Genomic DNA, 19,098 nt, shown 5'->3' with positions numbered 1-19,098 from the left:
TATATGAAGTGCTAATGAAAATGACAAGTATGCTTCAAAAATTCCCTTTTTAATTTTTTACATTTTTATAAACAGAAGTTCAAGTTCTTTCAAAATACAAAATCTAGATCATTCATAGTCAAAATAAACCTGAGGCATGTACTACGAAGCTGGATTCACATACCCAGGATATCTCTCCATTACCTGGGTTACCCAGACATTTGCAATCATGATAAGCGGTACTACGAAGCTGGTTATCAACTTGGTAATTGAACCCAGGGTTTTCCAGTCTGGATCACTGCGCGCTCACAAAGGGGAGGTGTTTGCAGCGTCTGACCAATCACAAACATGGAGAAACCCTGCAGAGCAGACTACTTTACCATGGAGGAGTAGACAATTATACTTCAACAACAAGAATTAAATCACATCATCCAGGCCAAAAGCAACACTGTTGCTGCAGCAAAAGCCATACAGTTGGTTTGACATCATTCACTCAAATGGTTGAAGCGCATAATAGGTTTGTATTTTGAAAGTCAAATGAATGTTGAATATTAAACTAAATGTCGCTTGAAAATCATTCTGTACCTTTCATATAGGATGTCATCGGGGACATCTAAAGGATTGCATCTCCCTAAAAACTCTTATCCGGAACATAACCTGCTCCGGAGCAGGTTAGCCGTTCAGCATAAGTTACCATGGTGATTTATCCCGGTAAGAAGTGAACCAGCTTCGTAGTACGGAAAACCCAGAGTTAACCCTGAAGTTACCTCGATAAGAGAAAATCCAGCTTCGTAGTACAGGCCTCAGATCTGTCCTGACCATCATGACAATACAAACAGAACTTTTGTCAGGCCTGAGTTGGCTCAATGGGAACCTTAAAAGTCATCTCTGGCATTCATACAACATTCAAAAAAAGAAAAGCCTTATACATTTTTTTCACACAAGACATTTGAACAAATGTAAATTAATGCTTCTATTAGAAATTTGAACCTTGTGCTTCCATTCTTTTCTTAAGTTAGTGTTCACTCTACCAATTTATGCCCACCATCCATCATTCGTGTCATGTCACCAGCCATTTTTATTTGTTAAGAAGAACCTCCTCATCTTTGTGAATGGCTTTTATTAGGGTTCTGAGAAGAACATAGTGACACCAAAGTCCTCCTTGTACAAGTCCCACATTTTGGGTTTGTGTGGGTTGTCCAGCTCCTCCCTGGGTAGAAACAGCCTGTGGAGAGTTTGGTGGGAAGGCAGAAACATCAAGTTCATCATTAGCACTAATCGAAAAGTGGAACATGAACACTTTTGAGTATAAAATTGCATCAGAGCAACAGAAACATACTTGTTGTCCACTATGAAAGAGGTATTGAACCAGAAGTAGAATGGAACATCCTCATATCCTTTTGGAAGACCCTGCGGGGAATGTGTAAAAAAACAAAAGAAACTAGATCACAGGAGAGCTACAACCAGCCTAAACACAAGCTTTTCTCACATACATGGTTTAAAAGTGTAAATGCAAGCACTCACAGCACTCGATTCAAACATGACCTTCACATCTCCATCAACCACAGGCCCATTCTGCAGGCTGATGACTGCTGCATTACTGCCCACATCAGGAAATACCTAAAAAAAATCCCACCAGCAATGCGTTAACCAACAAATGATTCAGTATGACTTGATGAGTGTGTGTGCTAAGTGTGCGTGACTTAAGACTTACTGTGCAGTTCTCCTGCTTGCTGCACACACACTGAAACACGAGTTCTTTCCTCACGATTATCTTCACCTTGAGATCGCTGCCGTCACCTTTACCCACACCTGTATGAAAGCAAAACAAAGGAGAAAAAGCAAACATTACCATGCGTATAAACAGACATATAGAATATGAAGTTAAATGTATTATTTTGTTGGGTTTTACCTGCTATGGAGTGAATGCGGATGCTCTTGACCCTGAGGCTTTTAGGTGGAGGCAGCTGTCTGTTGAACTTAGTCTTCATGGTCTCATAGTAGCCCACGTACCTGCTCTTTAGTTCACACAGACAGCAGAGCTAAAGCCTCCTCACTCATCATTTCAGGTTTTATGTGGAAATATATTAATTTTTCTCCAAAATGTATTCAAATCTTACACTGTCAAGATAACAGACAATTAACTATAACTACTGACTTGAAATAATGTTCTACTATAGAAACGGATAAACAAATATATGGATTGACACACAATAACTAGCTTATTAAATTCTCCAGCTTGTGTCATTCATATGTTAAAATCACTAAGTGTATAATCTGTGATTGCAGTATCTTTCAAATTTGTTTTACTTTATAGAAAAATGAAACCATTCTGGTGGAATGGTCTTTCACCCCTTTTATTTTCAGTATCTTTTTTGTTAATACTACTGTACCACAGGGGGGCGCCAGAGAGAATATTTCAAATTCTATACAAAGTGGTTTCAAATAAAGTCCTAAATTGGCAACATTTCTAAATAAACACTTCTGTTAAAACGTGGTCTTTGTAAGTGTGGCCCAAATGGCTTGTTCTTACCTGTGAGGGAGTCTCCACTCCTTGAAACTTGGAGCTGCGACTCTTGTCTGTCCTCCTCTCACCAAAATACTCCAGACTGTCCTGGTGAAGAAAGACAAATGCATATAAGGAAGTCAATTTATCAAAATTGTTTTACTTCTCAATCTAAATAATTAAATCAATACAATTTTTACATTTAAGAGCAGCAAATCATCCCAACACGATTCTTTAGCCTGAAACTATCCTCAACTGACATGGAATATACAAAACTTAATTTTTTGTTCCTGTTTTAGGTAACATAGATCCATATTAGTGTGACTGTGATCCCCCCCCCCCAACAAACCTGTAAAAACTAAATACACTCTCTGCTCTTTAATGGTTTAATCAAGGAGTTATCACTAATTTATTAATGACTGATAAGTTTTTTTTATGTTTTATGGTACGTTGTTTTATGGTTCACAAATTTGGCATAGACTAATCATAAGGGGATACTGTGAAAAATAACAGTATTTAAAAGGACCAGTCTGTAGGATTTAGTGGCATCTAGTGGTGAGGTTGCAGGCTGCAATCAACTGAATTCCCCTCCCCTCAACTCTGGCCTTTCTAGCATAGGGGAACCTACAGTGGTTGCGAAACTCACGAAAAATGTGAAAGACCCTCTCTAGAACTAGTGTTTGGTTTGTCCATTCTGGGCTACTGTAGAAACATGGCGGTGCAACATGGTGGGCTTTGTGGTAGAGGACTCTAAGCTAACAGAAACACAACAATTCTTATTTTCATGGGATTATATGCTAATTAAAACATTCCAGTGAATATTATTTTTAATTGCTGCAAAGTCTGGTCCACTAAATTCTACACACTGCACCTTCAAAAGGTTACAGAGACTTACCTGTGCACTCTCAAACTGGTCACTGTCAATAAGCCAGGTGCACACCATAGTACCTGTACGTCCTGTGAAACAGAGCACCAGCATTATCAAACCATATGTGACTTTTGTTTTGTACAGTTTCAACAACTGTACAACAACTGTACAGTTTCAACAACTGTACACCAAAATAGTGTCTTTATTCAACTCTAATTATTCACAAAATAATAATGAAACAAGTAGAGATGTTTGGCGTCACCTTTCCCTCCTTTACAGTGAATAGCAATGATGTTTTGGGGATCAGCAGACATCCAGTCCCTCACATTTGCTGTGTATTTCAGCATGTCCCTGAGACAATCAGTCCAATGTACAATTATAAAGACGTTAAGATAAGCTGACAAGGTGCTTTACAACCAGTAATACCAGTTAGTGATACTTATTACCTTATCAAGCTTCTATAGGTATTTATAATACACATGCTCACAACTTTTAAGGATACTGTTTACAGTTCAATAATGTCAAACCAATGCATCCATACTATACCTATGCCTCAGTATTACAAGCAAAAGGAAGAGACAAACCAAAAACAGGAAATGTTACTCACTCTAAAGAAGGAACGTTGTGGTCATCAATGAACACTCGTTCAACCTTGTAGTGGAAGAACTGGGGGTCGTAGCCTTTCTCGCCTGGAAACAGTAAGATGATTTTGACCAATTGTGCAATTCCACAGAAAGGAAACTAAGTGCATGTGATGAGAGGAGGTGCAAACTTACTGCACAGGTTGTAAACTTTATAGTGGCCTTCATGTTTAGTGTCAAAGAACCTTGCCACCTCCTGTACATGAGAAGAGAAATATGTGGGGAGACTTGTGCATGCTGAGATGCTTAATACATGTGTGCCCATTTCCTCTGAATACTTACCTTAATTGGATTCCTGTAGAAGGACTGTTTGCCAGAGGAGGGGAAAGACATGGCGATGACACGGTCTAGAGAAGTAGGTAAAGATGCAATCAAGTTATAGTTTTCTACTTTAAGGGTTTAGCAATCTACTCACTATCTACTTTCTTTTTTGCAGTGTGTGATCCAGTATATTACAACTACCTGTAACATAGGTAAGATCAAGGTCAAATCCATCCTTCTGATATCGCCGCTTGTTCTCAGAAACCTGAGAAAAATAACATTGGGAAGCAGCAGACATTAGTAAACAACTACATTAGCTGTTCAGTTTTCTATGCTTCCAGAGTGATGACCTTACCATCCTCCTGGTGACTTTCTCTAGCTCCTTGCTCTGAGCCGCAAGTCTGAAAACCCTTACCAGGATTATTATTCTCAAGAAACGCAGGAACGCCACTACCCTGGTGAAAAAAATTGTACAGTATATGAAGTAAACAAATATAAATAATGTTGTCCAGAACAATGTACTCAATATCATAATTGTATTATATAATATGTTCTATGTACTATGCTAGGACGTTGAAATCAATATTACGGTACACCCCTGATCGGTACTGTAAATATCACTTCATTCTCAACATGTTTGTTTCAGATGTTCACTGAACTGATTGTTCAGTCTGACATTCTGCATCATACCTAGATTTAAAACATCCACTGCAGCTGTAGCATTATCATTATTATTATTATTTTCAAGACCATTGCAACACATTTTTTTCCTGTATTAATATTGGATTGTCAATCATTGATGCAGCACTTTGAATTGCACAAACCCATATGAAAGGAAATAAAGTTTGATTGCTTTATGATAAACAAAGCTGTTATTGTAGTGTTTTGCAGTATTTAAAGGTTCCCCTAAAGCAGGGCTCCCACTCTAGGCTTAGCCACAAATCAGCACATCAGTTTAAAGATAAAAAAAGAAGTGTATCATATTATTCCTCAATTAAAATCTATCTCCAGACTAACATTAAGCGACCTTTAGCAAGGAATGCAAGGGAGAGGAGGTACCTGGGGATGAGGCTGGTTCCTGACAGTTCAGTGAAGGTGTAGACCATGTTGACCACGAGTGTGATTACCACAACACAGGCGTCTACGATGTTCAGCTTGGATCTGAAGTACACTTTGAACCTAAGAAATGGTCAAGGGAAGTTAACCATTGCATGAAACAAGCAAAAGTGGCCAGATCATGCAACTTATTGCAGTCTGCCTGAAGCTTACCACTGTCACAGAGAGTTCAACATAAACTACAAACTAATGTACTCATTACATTACATCATTATATTTGCCATGGAGCAGCATGATACATGCCATGAATTTCCTGCCTAGCTTCCTCTTCATTGCTTCCTGTTTAACAGTTAATCAGAACTTTACACTTTGTTTCTGCTGACACAGGACACTGGGAATGTTTGCGTCACTCACTTTCATGTTGCACAATGAGAACTTGAGACAACGGTTTGTTGCAAAAACAGCAAATAAAAAAGTGTTCATTGTTTTTACAACATTGTATAAAAGACAGCTTAAGTGCATGAGTTTTTAATTACAGGGTGTTGCCTGTGTGTCATAAATGGCACTCACCCTTCAACATAGACCCGCAGGAGAACATCAATGAGAAAGAAGAAGGAGATGGTGAGGGACACAGCCTCTAATGCATTTCCAACATCCCTGTTGCTGGCTGGCAGGGAAAGGTCCACAATCACCAGCACAAAGTCCACTAGGATCAGTATCACTCCAAAAACACTGGAGAAACAGACAGATACACTTAAGCATAATCAAAACACCAGGCAAAGATAGAACAGAACGATCACACATCAAACACTCTAAAAGATCTCTCAAAATACACTCACCGAAATCCAAAGGACATAACATACGGTGTTATCTTCTTCCGGATATTGCTGCAAATGTGGATAGAAATTAATGCTTCTGAATTGGGTGTTGTAAACAAATTTGCAACCCAAGCTGTGTGAACTTACTGGTACATCGTGTCTGGTTCATCACTCTCATCTTTTCCATCATCAATCTCCACTTTGGCATCCTCCATCTTTGCAATGTTTCTAACAGAAAGATGAACATGATAGAAACACATCTTGACAAAAAAACAGATGGCAAAACAAACACCACATGCACACATAAAGCAATTACATGTCAAATACTAAATGCTGCAATTAACATACAGTAAGGACAATAAGTTTCCTCACCCATTTACACCTGAATCCGACCCTGGACTGAAATAGACAGAGGACATGATGTGTGTATTTTGCACTCCTTGCTTTGTTCTGAATGTGTAGTCTCTAGATTTGAAAGCAAAAGAGTGTAAAAAGATTAAAGTTCAGCATGCTGCTCCATGGTTACAATGTTAAAAAATAAATAAAGAGGACAACTTTGAGTCTTGTTCGTCATCAGTTTGTCACATGCATCCTCTTTCTCTTTAAATTAAACAAACTTCTAATCAACATGAGCCCATTAGTGTTAATTACATCCGCACAGCAATTAGTGCTCTCGTCTGCAGTAAATGTTAAGCTCCAAGCAAGAAATAAGCAGTTTAATAAATCAAATGAAGGATTGCTGGACCCATATCAGGAAAAAGAATGAAAAGCGTCCAATAAAATTTAATAACACAAACCATCCGATCTCTAGCTCCTCTGGGCCAAAACAACACAGTCCAGCCGTAGTCCTCTACACTCCTGGAGGAGTTTGTTTAACTGGTAGACCCCCAAAAAACTAGTTTAACCAACACCGCCTGCTCACTGTTACGATTGCCACTCGTGAAATTATACGAGAGTTTGTCTTGTGACTTCTTGTGAAGGCAAAGGAAGACGGTTCAAAGGTTAACCGGGTGATTTTTTTTCCTATCCATCCACTCATCGTTTCTGCAAACGTAGCGGTTTCGGACTTCCTGGACAGGGGTAAAAAAGCGCTGTGGGTTTTCGTCGTTTAGTCTTCACCCATCTTTCCTATTCAGCCCACCCTCTCTCTCTCTCTGTCACTCTCTCGCTCTCTCTATCTCACGATAACTGACTGAGCCCTCCTGTGCAGAAACGTTCAAACTTCAGTATTAGTTGTTAAAAAGTAGGCCAACAGGCTGCTGCTGCTGCTGCTGTTGCTCTCACGTCTCCCTCCTCTTTCAAACATCTGGTTCTAATTGAATGCACACTCTCAAACAAATGGTGCTATAGATAGTCTGTAAAATCTAATCTGCAAAGATAGCGACAAAAATTATGTTGGAGGTTTATTGGTTGTTATTGTGAATTTGGTAGCTACATTTGGCAATTATATATTTTTCACGTTTTAGCTTTTTTTTCCAGTAGGGAAAGGGTGAATTAAAGTTTAAAGGGGTATAACATTGCAAACAACAACTGTGACTACGCTACGATATAGCATTATAAACGTCTTACGTGTATTTGCATAACTTCAATTCGTTAGTAAATATTGGTACTTTTACTTTTAAAAATATTGAAAATATGGCATAGTAAAATAGCCAGTAAAGGCCTATCAAAACAATGAAAACTTTTATTGTTAATTTTTTGAATGCGCAATAACCCACAGCCACCACTGGAGGGAGCCTTTCTACAGTGCATATTGACTTCCAAAAGAAGCATCTGTTATGAGTCTGCTGTTCTTGGACTGAATAGCTTGTGTTTGTTTTCATGTTTTTGGAACGTACTGTTATTTGAGGTACTCTGAGTTTTGTATACTCATATAGTTGTATAATGTTCAGTGTAGTCTAAGTTAATGCTGTTCCCCTAAGGATCAAATTGATCTAATATTAATTGAACCACTACTAACAAATTATAATGTAACACAAATCAATAATTGATATGAAAGATGAACATACAATGACTTACCCAAACATAAGGATGTACAAAAAAAGGGGGGGGGGTGTCTTATCAACAGCACCTGTGGTATGTAAGGAATGGAGTCCTGTCAACACTTTCTGTCCATGAGGAAATTTGCAGCTCTATGATCAGCTACTCTTTGAAATAATGATTTCTTGATAAAAGAAAAAAAAAGACACACTGGCTGGAGCCCAGTGTCTGGCAAGGTTGGTCCACTCTGGATCCTCTAATGTGGACCATGCAGAACCGGCCCCACCTATAAATAATGCTGACACATTTTTAGTGGAAAAGAACATTCAACCTGGACAAAACAAGTGGAGGCATCGTGAAATGAAGGTACTTTTTACTGACTTTAAAAAAAATGACTTTTTAAAGTAGGATGAATTGTACATTGTCTTGTCCATCTACATCTATATTCTTCTAAATATATATTTTATGTGTTTTATCATTTCAGACCGATACTGCAACAAAGGACTTCTTCCTGAAAGGCATGCTAGTGTTCATGCTTTTGGCTCTGGTGTTCCCGACCAAGGCTTCTTCTACACAGTTCTCAGTAGGTGATCTTACTCTCTAAGAACTTTAGAGCATGCTTACATTGAAAAGAAGCAAATACCTGAGCAAAATATTTTAGAACTTTCATTCCTAGAAAGACCAGTAAGTCACCATAAATTAAACATTTCACAGACGCTTGCAGAGGCAACCCTGGCTCTCTGGATGCTAGTATATTCATTTGATTTTCCTCATTTAAGGCAGTGGACTCATGCGGGCCAGAGGTTGCAGCTCTTAAGGACAGCATAAGGAAACTGGAAAACAAACTCTTCATCGTGGCTTGGCAAGTTGAGCACTTGCAGACACACAAATACTTCCGTCCATTACAATCTACGGTGTCTGATACGGACCTTACTCCAGATACAGATGCTGATGTAAAAAACAACAGCAGTGGGACATTAGACAGCTCTAATGGGACACTGATGAACCCACTCCCATCTGCAGGCAATTTAATTGTCTATGACAAAGGTAAGGAAAGCTCTCATCCTTTCTTGTCCTCTCAGTGTCAGGTTTATAGGTCTTTAATATGCATTGTGAAGTACACTGTATAACAGTAACTATGGTAAGCAGAAATCTTTAGGGTCTTTTCAATGTCACCTTCCTAGACTGCTCTGAGCTGTTTGACAGGGTGAAGGCACCCAGTGGCTTCTACCGTATCAGACCCAAGTCACACCAGGAGCCATTTTTGACCTATTGTGACATGGAGGACGGAGGAGGATGGACAGTATTTCAGAGACGTAGGCATGGAAAAGTTGACTTCAACAGGTTTGTAAAAATAGAAAGTCCCCATGTACAGTACATTATGTGGGAAAATAACAAGCCCCACAATCCTTGCAAAGCCCAGCATCAGATTACAATGTAGGTGTTGATAGAGTTTACACAGCTTTTTCATGTGAGGTAACAGGTCTACCTAATTCTCTTTTTAGAGACTGGGTGGACTACAGAGATGGTTTTGGTGACTTCAAACTGTGGAATGATGAGTTTTGGCTGGGAAATGAGCACATTTATTCTCTGCTCTCAGAAGGTAAGCAATTAATAAAATCCCAAAACATCTGAAACTATAAATTGTACTTCTTTTATATACTGCATTTTATTTTGGAACAGTCTTGTTTTATCTCAAAGGTCTGCCTCGTTGAATGTCTTATTTATTGCATGTATGTGTCTGTCCTAAAGGAAAGAACCTGGTGAAGATAGACCTAATGGACTGGGATGGAGAGAGAAGTTATGCATTTTATGAAAACTTCAGGATCACAGATGAAGCTGTAAGAATTTTTTTTTACAACATTCTTTCTTGGTCTCAGAACAAACAGTAATCCTCTCAACAAACATTAACTTACTCTAATACCTACTCCAGGATAAGTATCGTCTTCACTATGAGCTCTACAGTGGGAAAGCTGGAAATGCTCTGGCAGGTGGTGGAGGGATGGTGGAGCAGTGGTCTGCCTCCCTCAGTGGCATGCAGTTCAGCACCAGGGATCAGGTTAGTCATCTGTCCCTTTTTTTACCCATTCTAAGATGGTTCTTCTATGGTATCACTGATCTTAGTCTACTGATGATGTTGTTGATCACCGACAGGACAATGACCGCTACCTTCAGGGAAACTGTGCCAAGGAGAATCAGGCAGGTTGGTGGTTCAACAGGTGAGACTTTTCAAATAAAGCCAAATGTGTATTACCATTTCTCTATCTGTGATATTCCCTTTGTTTGATTACTGTGATTGACTGTCTTTTCCTAAAAGTTTTAGTTGCTGTACTGGATTTTGTTTTGCCTGTGAACCATGAAAAAAAAAAACGTTTTTCCAATTTATTACACAAAAAATACTTCTTGTTCAACATATATATTTACATATTATGAACTGTGAATTTTCTATCTACAGGTGTCATGCAGCTAACCTAAATGGGAAGTTCTACTACAGAGGGAACTACAAGGGCCAATATGACAATGGTGTGGTGTGGGGGACCTGGAAGGGCCTCTGGTATTCCCTTCGACACACCACCATGAAGGTGCGGCCTCTGGTTTTCTTGGACACCATGGGCAGTGGAGATGGGGACATTTAAAAATACTTCAGACACTTCATATTTGTGAATGAACAATAAAGAATAAGTGCAACTTAGACTGATGGCATGTTTCAATTCTTTATATTTTAATGTCTCCCTTTACTTCATTATCTGAGACAGTTATCAAAAGTACAGTGACTCCTGTTTTCCAGTAGGCACTTGATATCATTAAAATGTATGATATTACTCAAACAATAAAACAAATTGCATCTCAGCCACAGTGTCTCGTTGTTCATAGGTGACTGCCCTCAAGCATCGCAACAAGACACAACAGAAAACATGAAACACATGAAAATGCTCAACATTGCTTGGATCACACTCGTTCTCAAAGGAGGGATTTTTGTCTGAATGACACATTCAAATTGTCCCTTAACAGTAAACTATGTCTCACTACAGCACAGTATGATTTCACAGCATGGTAAAAACAGCACATTTAGTAGTGTACAATAATAAGATTAACCTCTTTTTGTGGTGTTTTGAATAATGATAGATCCTGTGTTTTACAGTGCTTACAGACATGTTAAATATGAGTTAATATAGCAAATACTGTACACTAGTTACTGTATACAAGGTTGTATACAGTGAAAAAAGCAAAATTCTGACAAACTGGACAAAAGTATGTTCAATTATAATGCCTATATTGAAATATTATATTGAATATTAAAATAAGTACAATTAAAAATGCAATAGAAAAACATTTTTTATAAATTGAATTAACTTGAACATCTTTTCTTTATTTTTACTTTCCTTCCCACAGATGTGCAAACTCCCTAAATCTCTAACCAACCTCTCTGATACCTGTGTATTGTTTAATGTCAGAGCTGTAGTGGAGAGGGTTTAAGTTAGGAATATACTGTATGCATATGGCAATAACAGTTCCTCCATTGTGTGGTATTACAAACCTGTCTCATCTAATCCTCTATTATGGTGAGGGCAGATCTAGGTCCAACATCCTCTGCTCTGCCTCACTCAGCCTGAAAGGAGAGCCGTCACTGTTGTTGTAGTCTCCAGACATTGGCAGAGAGTGGCAGCGACCTTTCCTCTGCTCCGAGGATGACGTACTGAAGGTGGAGCTGCGCTGACGCCCTTTGACTGCGGAAAAGGACTGAGCCTCCTTTAATTTCCGGGCCAGGATGTTCCTCTGTATAGGTGATGGGCCGCGGCGGTTCCAGTTCTGCTCAGCCCGTTCTGCCCGATCCACACTCAGCTGGTTCATTCCACGAGAACTGGAAGTCACCGTGGCTGGACCCCCAATCCCTGAGATTCCCTCTCCACCTCTACCTCCTGTCTCACCACCCCTTTGCCTTTCCCTAGTTCCATTGAGGTTGGCTTTAGCATTTTTTTCAAAGGTGATGTTTGTGTTGGTTCCTGTGTGTTTGAGTTCAGTGTTAAGAGAAGGAACAGCTGTCTCTATCCAGGGCCTCCTCTGGTCATTTCTCTGGGGTCCGGATTTAGCCCATTCTGAGGCCCCATGCTCTGGAATGGGGTAAGAGCAGTACGGCTGCCTCTCCCTCACTCCTTTGGTCCAACAGCTTCCTTCAGGAAGAGTCCGAGATCCCACCTGAAAAAGATAAGAGTATGAGTATTGTTCATTTTGACAAAATGCTTAAACAGATCTACATATACACTGTAGCTTAGATAGGAAATTCATAATTATAGCTGTATAGATGACCTGAGTCATGCTCCTTTCTCTGAAGTGTCTGGAGTGTGCAGAAGATGGAAACTGGGGTTTAGTGTCATTAAAACTGGAGGTCCGGCGGAAATTTGGATTCTTATGATATGAATTTCCCATTCCTGATAACCCGCTCCTCTCTACCATCTCCACCCAGTCAGCAGTGCGGTCAAGCCATTTTGAGCTACCCCGACTTGCATGTCCAGAAATGGGAGGGCCTAAGACCAGCTCCACTCTTGGACTCAGTCTATCTGGTGTGATCCTAGAGGTCTGTGTTGGCAACTCTGAAAAGGAAACTGCAACGTGTAAATGGCTATGATCGGTGTCGCCTTGGAGGCCCAAAGGTAACGCTGATTGAGCAAATCCAGTTGGTGTGGGAACGGGGGAGTTGGTGGGGGAAGCGGATGTCTCTCCCAAGGTGTCATGGACTGGGCTTGAAGAAACATGGTACATCTGTGTGGCCTCCTTTAACCCCTTCTTCTTCATTTCTTTTAACTGCTGCTGAGCTAACCGGTACCTGGGGAGACAGATTTTGTTTTCCATGACTGTGAACTGATAGAATTAAATTACTTACAGTCTATGTCTGATTAAAGAAAATAATATTCTATACATACCCAAATATGGGTGGCAACATCTTCAGACCTGTGGGAGACAGCCTTTCTGGGTCATGTGAGAGAGGAATCACCAGGGTCTGTGGGAGAGGCTGACTGCCCAGGGAAGGCATGCCATTTTGGGCCACACCCACACTCATGCCCACTGGTGGGCTATGGCTGTCAGACAGGCTAGGTCTTTGGAGGCTGTGCCCACAAATGGAGGCCTCATCAGAAAGTTTGCGTCCACCAGGGGAATGCATGGACCCTCTGCGGACAGAGCTGCACTGAGGGGTCTGGCAAAGCTTTCTCCACACCGTTACCACAATAGTGGCCAGAATCGCAGCCAGACAAAGTGATATACCAACCACCACAACCATGTTACCACCCAGGGGTGCAACTCCAACAAGAACAGGAGGGAGGGATGGAGAAGGAACTGGCATCACTAGGGAAGAATGGGAGACAATAATGGTCATAATTATTGTGCTGCAAAGTGAGAGAGAGATGTGTTTCATTTTATAGTCTAAGGTGAGAAAATAAGAAAAAGTGTGTGTGTGTGTGTGTGTGTGTGTGTGTGTGGGGGGGGGGGGGTCCAGGAAAGAGAAAGTGAAAAAAAGGGAGACTGACCGATACACTCCTCCAGTGAACAGAGGGACTGTTCCTTCTCCTTGACAGTGCAGTGCATCTCTCCCACACCTGATGGCATCAAACACTCCCGCACCCGTTCCCTCATCCCTTCTCCACAGCTCACACTACATACACTCCATGGCTGCCAGGGGCCCCATGAGTCTGCAAAGAAACAGATTATCAAAAAGCATGTTAAACAGCAGGTAAGTGAGTAAGCTTGTAAACAATACTATTTTCCTAATTCATCCACATGTTCACATGCTAAAGAGCCCCATACGCTGTCCTCATCCATATTATCACAAAACAGTAAGGTTTCCACTATGAATTTTTTAAGAAAATAAAAAGCCAGTGGAAGTATAACAAATCAGACTCTTCTACACACAGCTGAAAAATACATTACCATCACATCATATGACATCAACCAGTTAATGCTTTATCCCCAAAATAGACAAAGTAAGGACACAGCTGGAGGAATCTTTCTATAATGAGAATGGGGCAGTTGTGGCTGATTAACTCCCATGTGTGCATAATTATACCGATGTTAAATGTGTCGACCATGAAACATCACATTTAATGGATTTCCATTTAATTTGGTAAGTGGGCTTAATTACAATACATCTAGTTTTAATGGTGCTAAACATGATATTTTCTTATGAATGATGCAATTATGTATCTGTATAAAGAATAAGTGGTTATGTGCTGAGGTTGATACTTCAAAATACTGTGATATTATCTACTGTACAATTTGCTACACTGGTATGTACAATATGAGGGTTATTCTAGCTGCAGGTTGCCTGTTTTCCATGTTATCATGATGCATTGATTTCATAGCTTTGTTTGGTGGTCCATTTTGAGAGCGCAGGCAGTCACACACAGATAGTCATGTAGTTATTAAGACATACAAGGTCACGCTCCTCTTCAATATTGACAAAAAAGATAACTTCTTTAGTCTTTCATCACCTAAAATAGGGATTTGTGATGCGTTATTAATTTCTCTTCTTAAAGTTTGATTTTATTATGCCACCAAAAACTGCCCCACTACCAATCCTTTTTCTTCCATGTTCATCTTTTCTTTTTCTCTTTTTCAGTGCAGTGCTTGTTCTCAACAGCATATTGTTATATACAAATGGCACAAATCACAGTTAGTACCATACTAGGATAATAACAGTTAAATACTGTCACTAATATAATTAAATTTAATTTCAAAAGTGAAATCAGTGATCAGTAGTCCAGTCAGTCATAACTGCAGCCAAACACATTAGCAAAGGTAAAAACACATACTAAACTTTACTGTTTAGAATATTGAACACTGTCTACATGGTAATGACACCACATATTTTAATCAATGTGAGAATATTTGATTAAAATTAAGTTAAGCAGCTTTCCTTCCCTCCAAATGGGAATGTGTTTATATATCAAATCTTACCTGCACTCCTGTGAACCACCAAACAGGTCTGTGCTGGACTAGGGGAGCTACTGTAGTTGAAAACAAAACGGAAGCAGTATTTATTCCTCCCTGGGTAAAACACAGAGCAGTTGAATTCTGTCTCATTCTCCCCCCGAGTCAGCCAGTTAAAGGCCAAATGAGGAGAAGACGGTTCCTCTGGTCTGAACCCCATCAGTGCTGTTCCTCCTGCTCCCATCCCAGTGGAAACCGCAACCCCTCTTCCAGCACCAGCATCCTTATACAGCAAAACTTTCCCATCAATGTGTGCACACGGTGGGGTTACAAGCTTCACAGTCATAGTCCCTTCACAACCACTCTTATAAATGTTGGCATTTTCCACCAGTAGCTTATAGGAAAAGATACGGGACAAGTAGAGAGGCCCAGCGCTCTTCACTTCCTGTGTTGTATGAGGAGACCGTAGAGCCACTTGTATGAAGTCCTTTTCTGTGAAGGGGAAGGCACATGACAGCTCAATGCTCTGGGAACGGACAGGTTTAATTGGATGTCGTGTGCGGGCTCGGACTTTGTTGATGCTGTTTCGCCCAATCTGGTTGTATTCCATATAATTGACTTCTAGGAAGAGAGCAGAGTCCAGGCCGCTGGAACAAGCCTGAAAGTACTCATTGGTGGATATCCTGACCTGGAGAGAGACAGAAGAGGAGATGTTGGGACATAATTCACTCTGCTGCACACTTAGATTGTGAAGTCTGAGACCTTGTTTGTCTTGCCTGAAAAGATCCTGAGTGGTTTCCAGCCCTCTCTACAGCGATGTGAAAGGTGGGCCACTGCACCTGCAGTTCTGAACTCCACCACCAGGTTGTGCTCTCCCTACTACCGCCATTTGTCCCATTTCTATGAGAAACAGCAGTGATGCTGGTCTGCCTCAGCAGGAACCGGAAAGTTCCTGCATACAGGAAGCATGAACAGTTGAACTCCACCCGACCCACAGTGTGGTCGTTAGGGAGAGTCCTGGTGAAGAGGCTGGTGTTGGTTTCTGTGTTGATCAGAGACAGACTCGTGTTGCAATTGGAACTGCGATTGGATTTTGTGCTGAAGTCCACAAATACGCTGGCGTTGCTAAGGGCAACGTGGAAGGAGGGCCAGATATTGAGCCCTGCCAAAGCTGCAGAAAAGGATACACATAAGTGAGAAGTCATGAACTTTGTGCAAGACATTCTGAACAGGTCCACTATCCATGAAGTGTTATCTCACAGATTTTGCCCTTAATTTTTAATTCCTCTTTTTTCTTTCGAAATGCTTCCAGTACCCGTGATTTTTTCATTTTTCAATTTTCTTCTTGTGTGACTTGGCAAGGTATCATTTGGATCTCTTTGGCAGGGTTTCTGGCTCTATTTACAGCAGAAATTCCATAAGATAGACAAACAATACATATATTGTTGGTCACTTTCACTATTGCATTGTATTTTAAATATAGCGTTTACACTAAAAGAGAGGAAGCTTTCCAGAATCGATTCTATCCTTAAAACTGTGTAGGTGTGCTAAATTATATGTTAAGACATCTAGTTGATAACCATCACCTTGGACTGTGTGGTAGGATGAAGTCAAATGGGAATTCTCATTTTCTCATACATTTTAGAAATAACTCTAAGAGAAATGTGATTTACTTGCTATGTTACTTTTGACCGCATAATTACATATCATAATTCATGATACAAAAAAGTGACACCAAGTTCAGTTTTAATGACCACACAACCACAAATGGTGGAATTTGCTCTCAGTACAACTAAATAAACAACTCAGTTTTCAAGCGAGACACTGTGGATCCACAATAATAAGTTACATATTTCATAGACAAGATAAGTTAAACCATTAGTGCAGTATAAGTATAAAAACAAAGCGTAGCATAGCATATCATGTTAATAGCTTTTGTGTTGTATAGTGTGTAAATCTGGTTGTGCAAACCCCACATCTTCAAGGAGGGTGTTGGGGAGGAAGAGGCTGACACCCCCCCCCCACCCCCCATTATCCTCCTCCACTCCTCCGTCTCTTCATTCAGCCCTGCTTCCCTCTCCAGTTTAAATGAAAGTACACACAGTAGAATACGCAGAGTTAGGCTATGTCGTTTAGGTGAACGGTTTTGTGACACTCACCGTATCCCATGAGCGCCAGCAGAAAAGTCAGCAGTGAGACAGCTTGTGGCATTCCGATGTCTGTGCCTCTGTTTTCTCCTACTCCACATGACCGTACCCTTCCACCATCCCTGCCTCTATACAAATCAGGGGCAAATTACAAGATAAACAACAATAATCCAAAAGAAGGCAGCACACAACAACAAACAGTGCTTGTATGTTGCCATCAGACAGAAGGAGGCATGGACGAAGTAGTGCACTTGTCAAAGGTATGAAAAACAGGAAAGCCAGTGCAAGAAGCTGTGACCATGAGCATTCTGGATTTACAGTGGCGTCTTCCTCTTCCTTCAGTCTTCACAATGGGTATGTAGAGCTGCCGTCATTGCACAATGTGTAGAAAAAGGAGGGCTTTGTCCAGTGAGGTAGAGCAAAATATTTGCTGTTTGATTGGTTTTCACTATTGTTTTTCTCTATTGAGCGTTCTAAATTCCTCAGTTTCATATTGTTTCTTTACAAACACAATACTGTAGGTTACTGACTTTCTGTCCCAGAAACAAATTAAAGAGAATCACATATGTATTAGAAACATTGGATTTTGGAGCACCAGACTGCTGATAGTTTTTAATGGATTAATCCAATAAAGTGGCATGACATCAATAGACAGTTCTCCTTATTCTCATGTGAAATGAATCATGTATATTTGAGATTAATACTGAGAAAAAAACCCCAACTAAATAGTTAGTGTAGCCTTAATAACCTATTTTTGTCAATGTAAGTGTATTTGTGCTTACTCATTTGGCATGTCACTGAAAATCGGTTATAAACTTCACCCATAAGTGTGCGCGAATATGAAACGAATACTGACTGTAAACCTGGACTTTTCGCCCAAATGTAGTGGGCTACCTAAACTAAAAAAATAACTTGTGGTGATGTTCATAACCTTCATAGTCTTTCCTAGACTACATGTAAAATAAAGCTGTTGTACTCACATCTCAGCACATCGTTCTTCCTCTTCACTGTTCCAACACGGCAGACTGTAGCACCAGCCGCTCCATGTGCTGCTATCATTGCATTATGCTTCTGACCCATAAACTACTAATACATTTCAGTGACTGTCATGAGCGTGACAGAGCTAGTGAAGTTTCCCGGAGGCGCGCGCCGGTGTTGTGTTCCGTGAGAGCGCGTGGGACAGAGCCGCTCACCTCGCGCTCAGCAGCACTGCAGCTGCACTGAGCCAATCAGCTGTATTTCTATGTAATTCATTAGTGTTTCTCACAGTATGCTGCTTTGAGAAAAACTAATGAACTAATGGTAGACCGGGCCATTTCTTTCAGTAAAAAAGTCGAATATCTTTTTGGGGGAAAGGCCAATTACAAATCCCTAAAACTTATGCTCTGTGTAATACTACTACTACTACTACTAATAATAATAATAATAATAATAATAACAATAACAATAATATATATATATATATATATATATATATATATATATATATTTTTTTTTTATTTAAATCTTTCAAAATATTTGATATAAGAATGCATTTACAAGGTGACTACAAACAAGTTAATTTTTGCAAGATATAGTCTAATTTTAGAGAATTATAGAAAGCTATAGTAAAAATTACAGGCTTCTTCCCCTCCAGTCACTAAAAGTATAGCATTATACAGAATATATTAAATAATTCTGGAGATTGTTATCAGATTAAGCAACAAGCCCCTGACTCATCACAGGATTTCAGCACAGGTGCCTGAGGAAAGTGACTACATGGAGAAAAATGTGAGATTCAAGTGCCAGTTGCACATACATCAGCTGTTGGAAGATTACAATTAAACAGAAACTAATGTGGGTTTTTGTGTTGTTGTTGTTTTTCCAGCCCTCTTTTTGTCTTTTTATGCTAACTGGCACACACAAGGAGGCATGGTAA

General features: G+C 40.0%; 3 protein-coding genes across 4 annotated transcripts; 1 reads left to right on the top strand and 2 right to left on the bottom strand.

The window, feature by feature from the left end:
- Window positions 1-694: 694 nt before the first annotated feature.
- tpte (transmembrane phosphatase with tensin homology) lies at window positions 695-7,143 on the bottom strand. 2 transcript variants are annotated; one of them, XM_053331501.1, is made up of 19 exons: window positions 6,927-7,143; window positions 6,502-6,592; window positions 6,277-6,357; window positions 6,151-6,198; window positions 5,882-6,043; window positions 5,315-5,434; window positions 4,611-4,710; window positions 4,457-4,520; window positions 4,277-4,341; window positions 4,130-4,190; window positions 3,961-4,042; window positions 3,616-3,704; window positions 3,381-3,442; window positions 2,513-2,593; window positions 1,892-1,997; window positions 1,694-1,791; window positions 1,504-1,599; window positions 1,319-1,389; window positions 695-1,204 (listed from the first exon to the last, which is right to left on the bottom strand). In XM_053331501.1, the coding sequence occupies exons 2-19, from the start codon at window positions 6,546-6,548 to the stop codon at window positions 1,102-1,104; spliced, it is 1,536 nt and encodes a 511-aa protein (XP_053187476.1). In that variant the 5' UTR covers window positions 6,549-6,592; window positions 6,927-7,143; the 3' UTR covers window positions 695-1,101. The 2 variants fall into 2 exon arrangements, with proteins under 2 accessions (XP_053187476.1, XP_053187477.1); XM_053331502.1 differs by lacking the exon at window positions 6,502-6,592.
- Window positions 7,144-8,469: 1,326 nt separating this feature from the next.
- Window positions 8,470-10,806, top strand: fgl1b (fibrinogen like 1B). Its single transcript, XM_053331096.1, has 9 exons — window positions 8,470-8,475; window positions 8,594-8,692; window positions 8,889-9,156; window positions 9,294-9,453; window positions 9,615-9,712; window positions 9,862-9,950; window positions 10,043-10,168; window positions 10,264-10,328; window positions 10,565-10,806. Exons 1-9 carry the CDS (start codon window positions 8,470-8,472, stop codon window positions 10,743-10,745), a joined length of 1,092 nt encoding a protein of 363 aa, XP_053187071.1. The 3' UTR covers window positions 10,746-10,806.
- A 3-nt stretch (window positions 10,807-10,809) lies between these two features.
- On the bottom strand, window positions 10,810-18,213 carry LOC128371214 (thrombospondin type-1 domain-containing protein 1). Its single transcript, XM_053331473.1, has 8 exons — window positions 18,161-18,213; window positions 17,193-17,308; window positions 15,810-16,204; window positions 15,061-15,721; window positions 13,635-13,796; window positions 13,032-13,452; window positions 12,418-12,934; window positions 10,810-12,306 (listed from the first exon to the last, which is right to left on the bottom strand). Exons 2-8 carry the CDS (start codon window positions 17,242-17,244, stop codon window positions 11,668-11,670), a joined length of 2,847 nt encoding a protein of 948 aa, XP_053187448.1. The 5' UTR covers window positions 17,245-17,308; window positions 18,161-18,213; the 3' UTR covers window positions 10,810-11,667.
- Between the last annotated feature and the right edge of the window lie 885 nt (window positions 18,214-19,098).

Source organism: Scomber japonicus, chromosome 13 (assembly GCF_027409825.1).
Source record: "Scomber japonicus isolate fScoJap1 chromosome 13, fScoJap1.pri, whole genome shotgun sequence".
Taxonomy (NCBI): domain Eukaryota; kingdom Metazoa; phylum Chordata; class Actinopteri; order Scombriformes; family Scombridae; genus Scomber; species Scomber japonicus.
The sequence above is the reverse complement of the archived record's forward strand: the minus strand, read 5'-3'. Positions and strand labels throughout refer to the sequence as shown.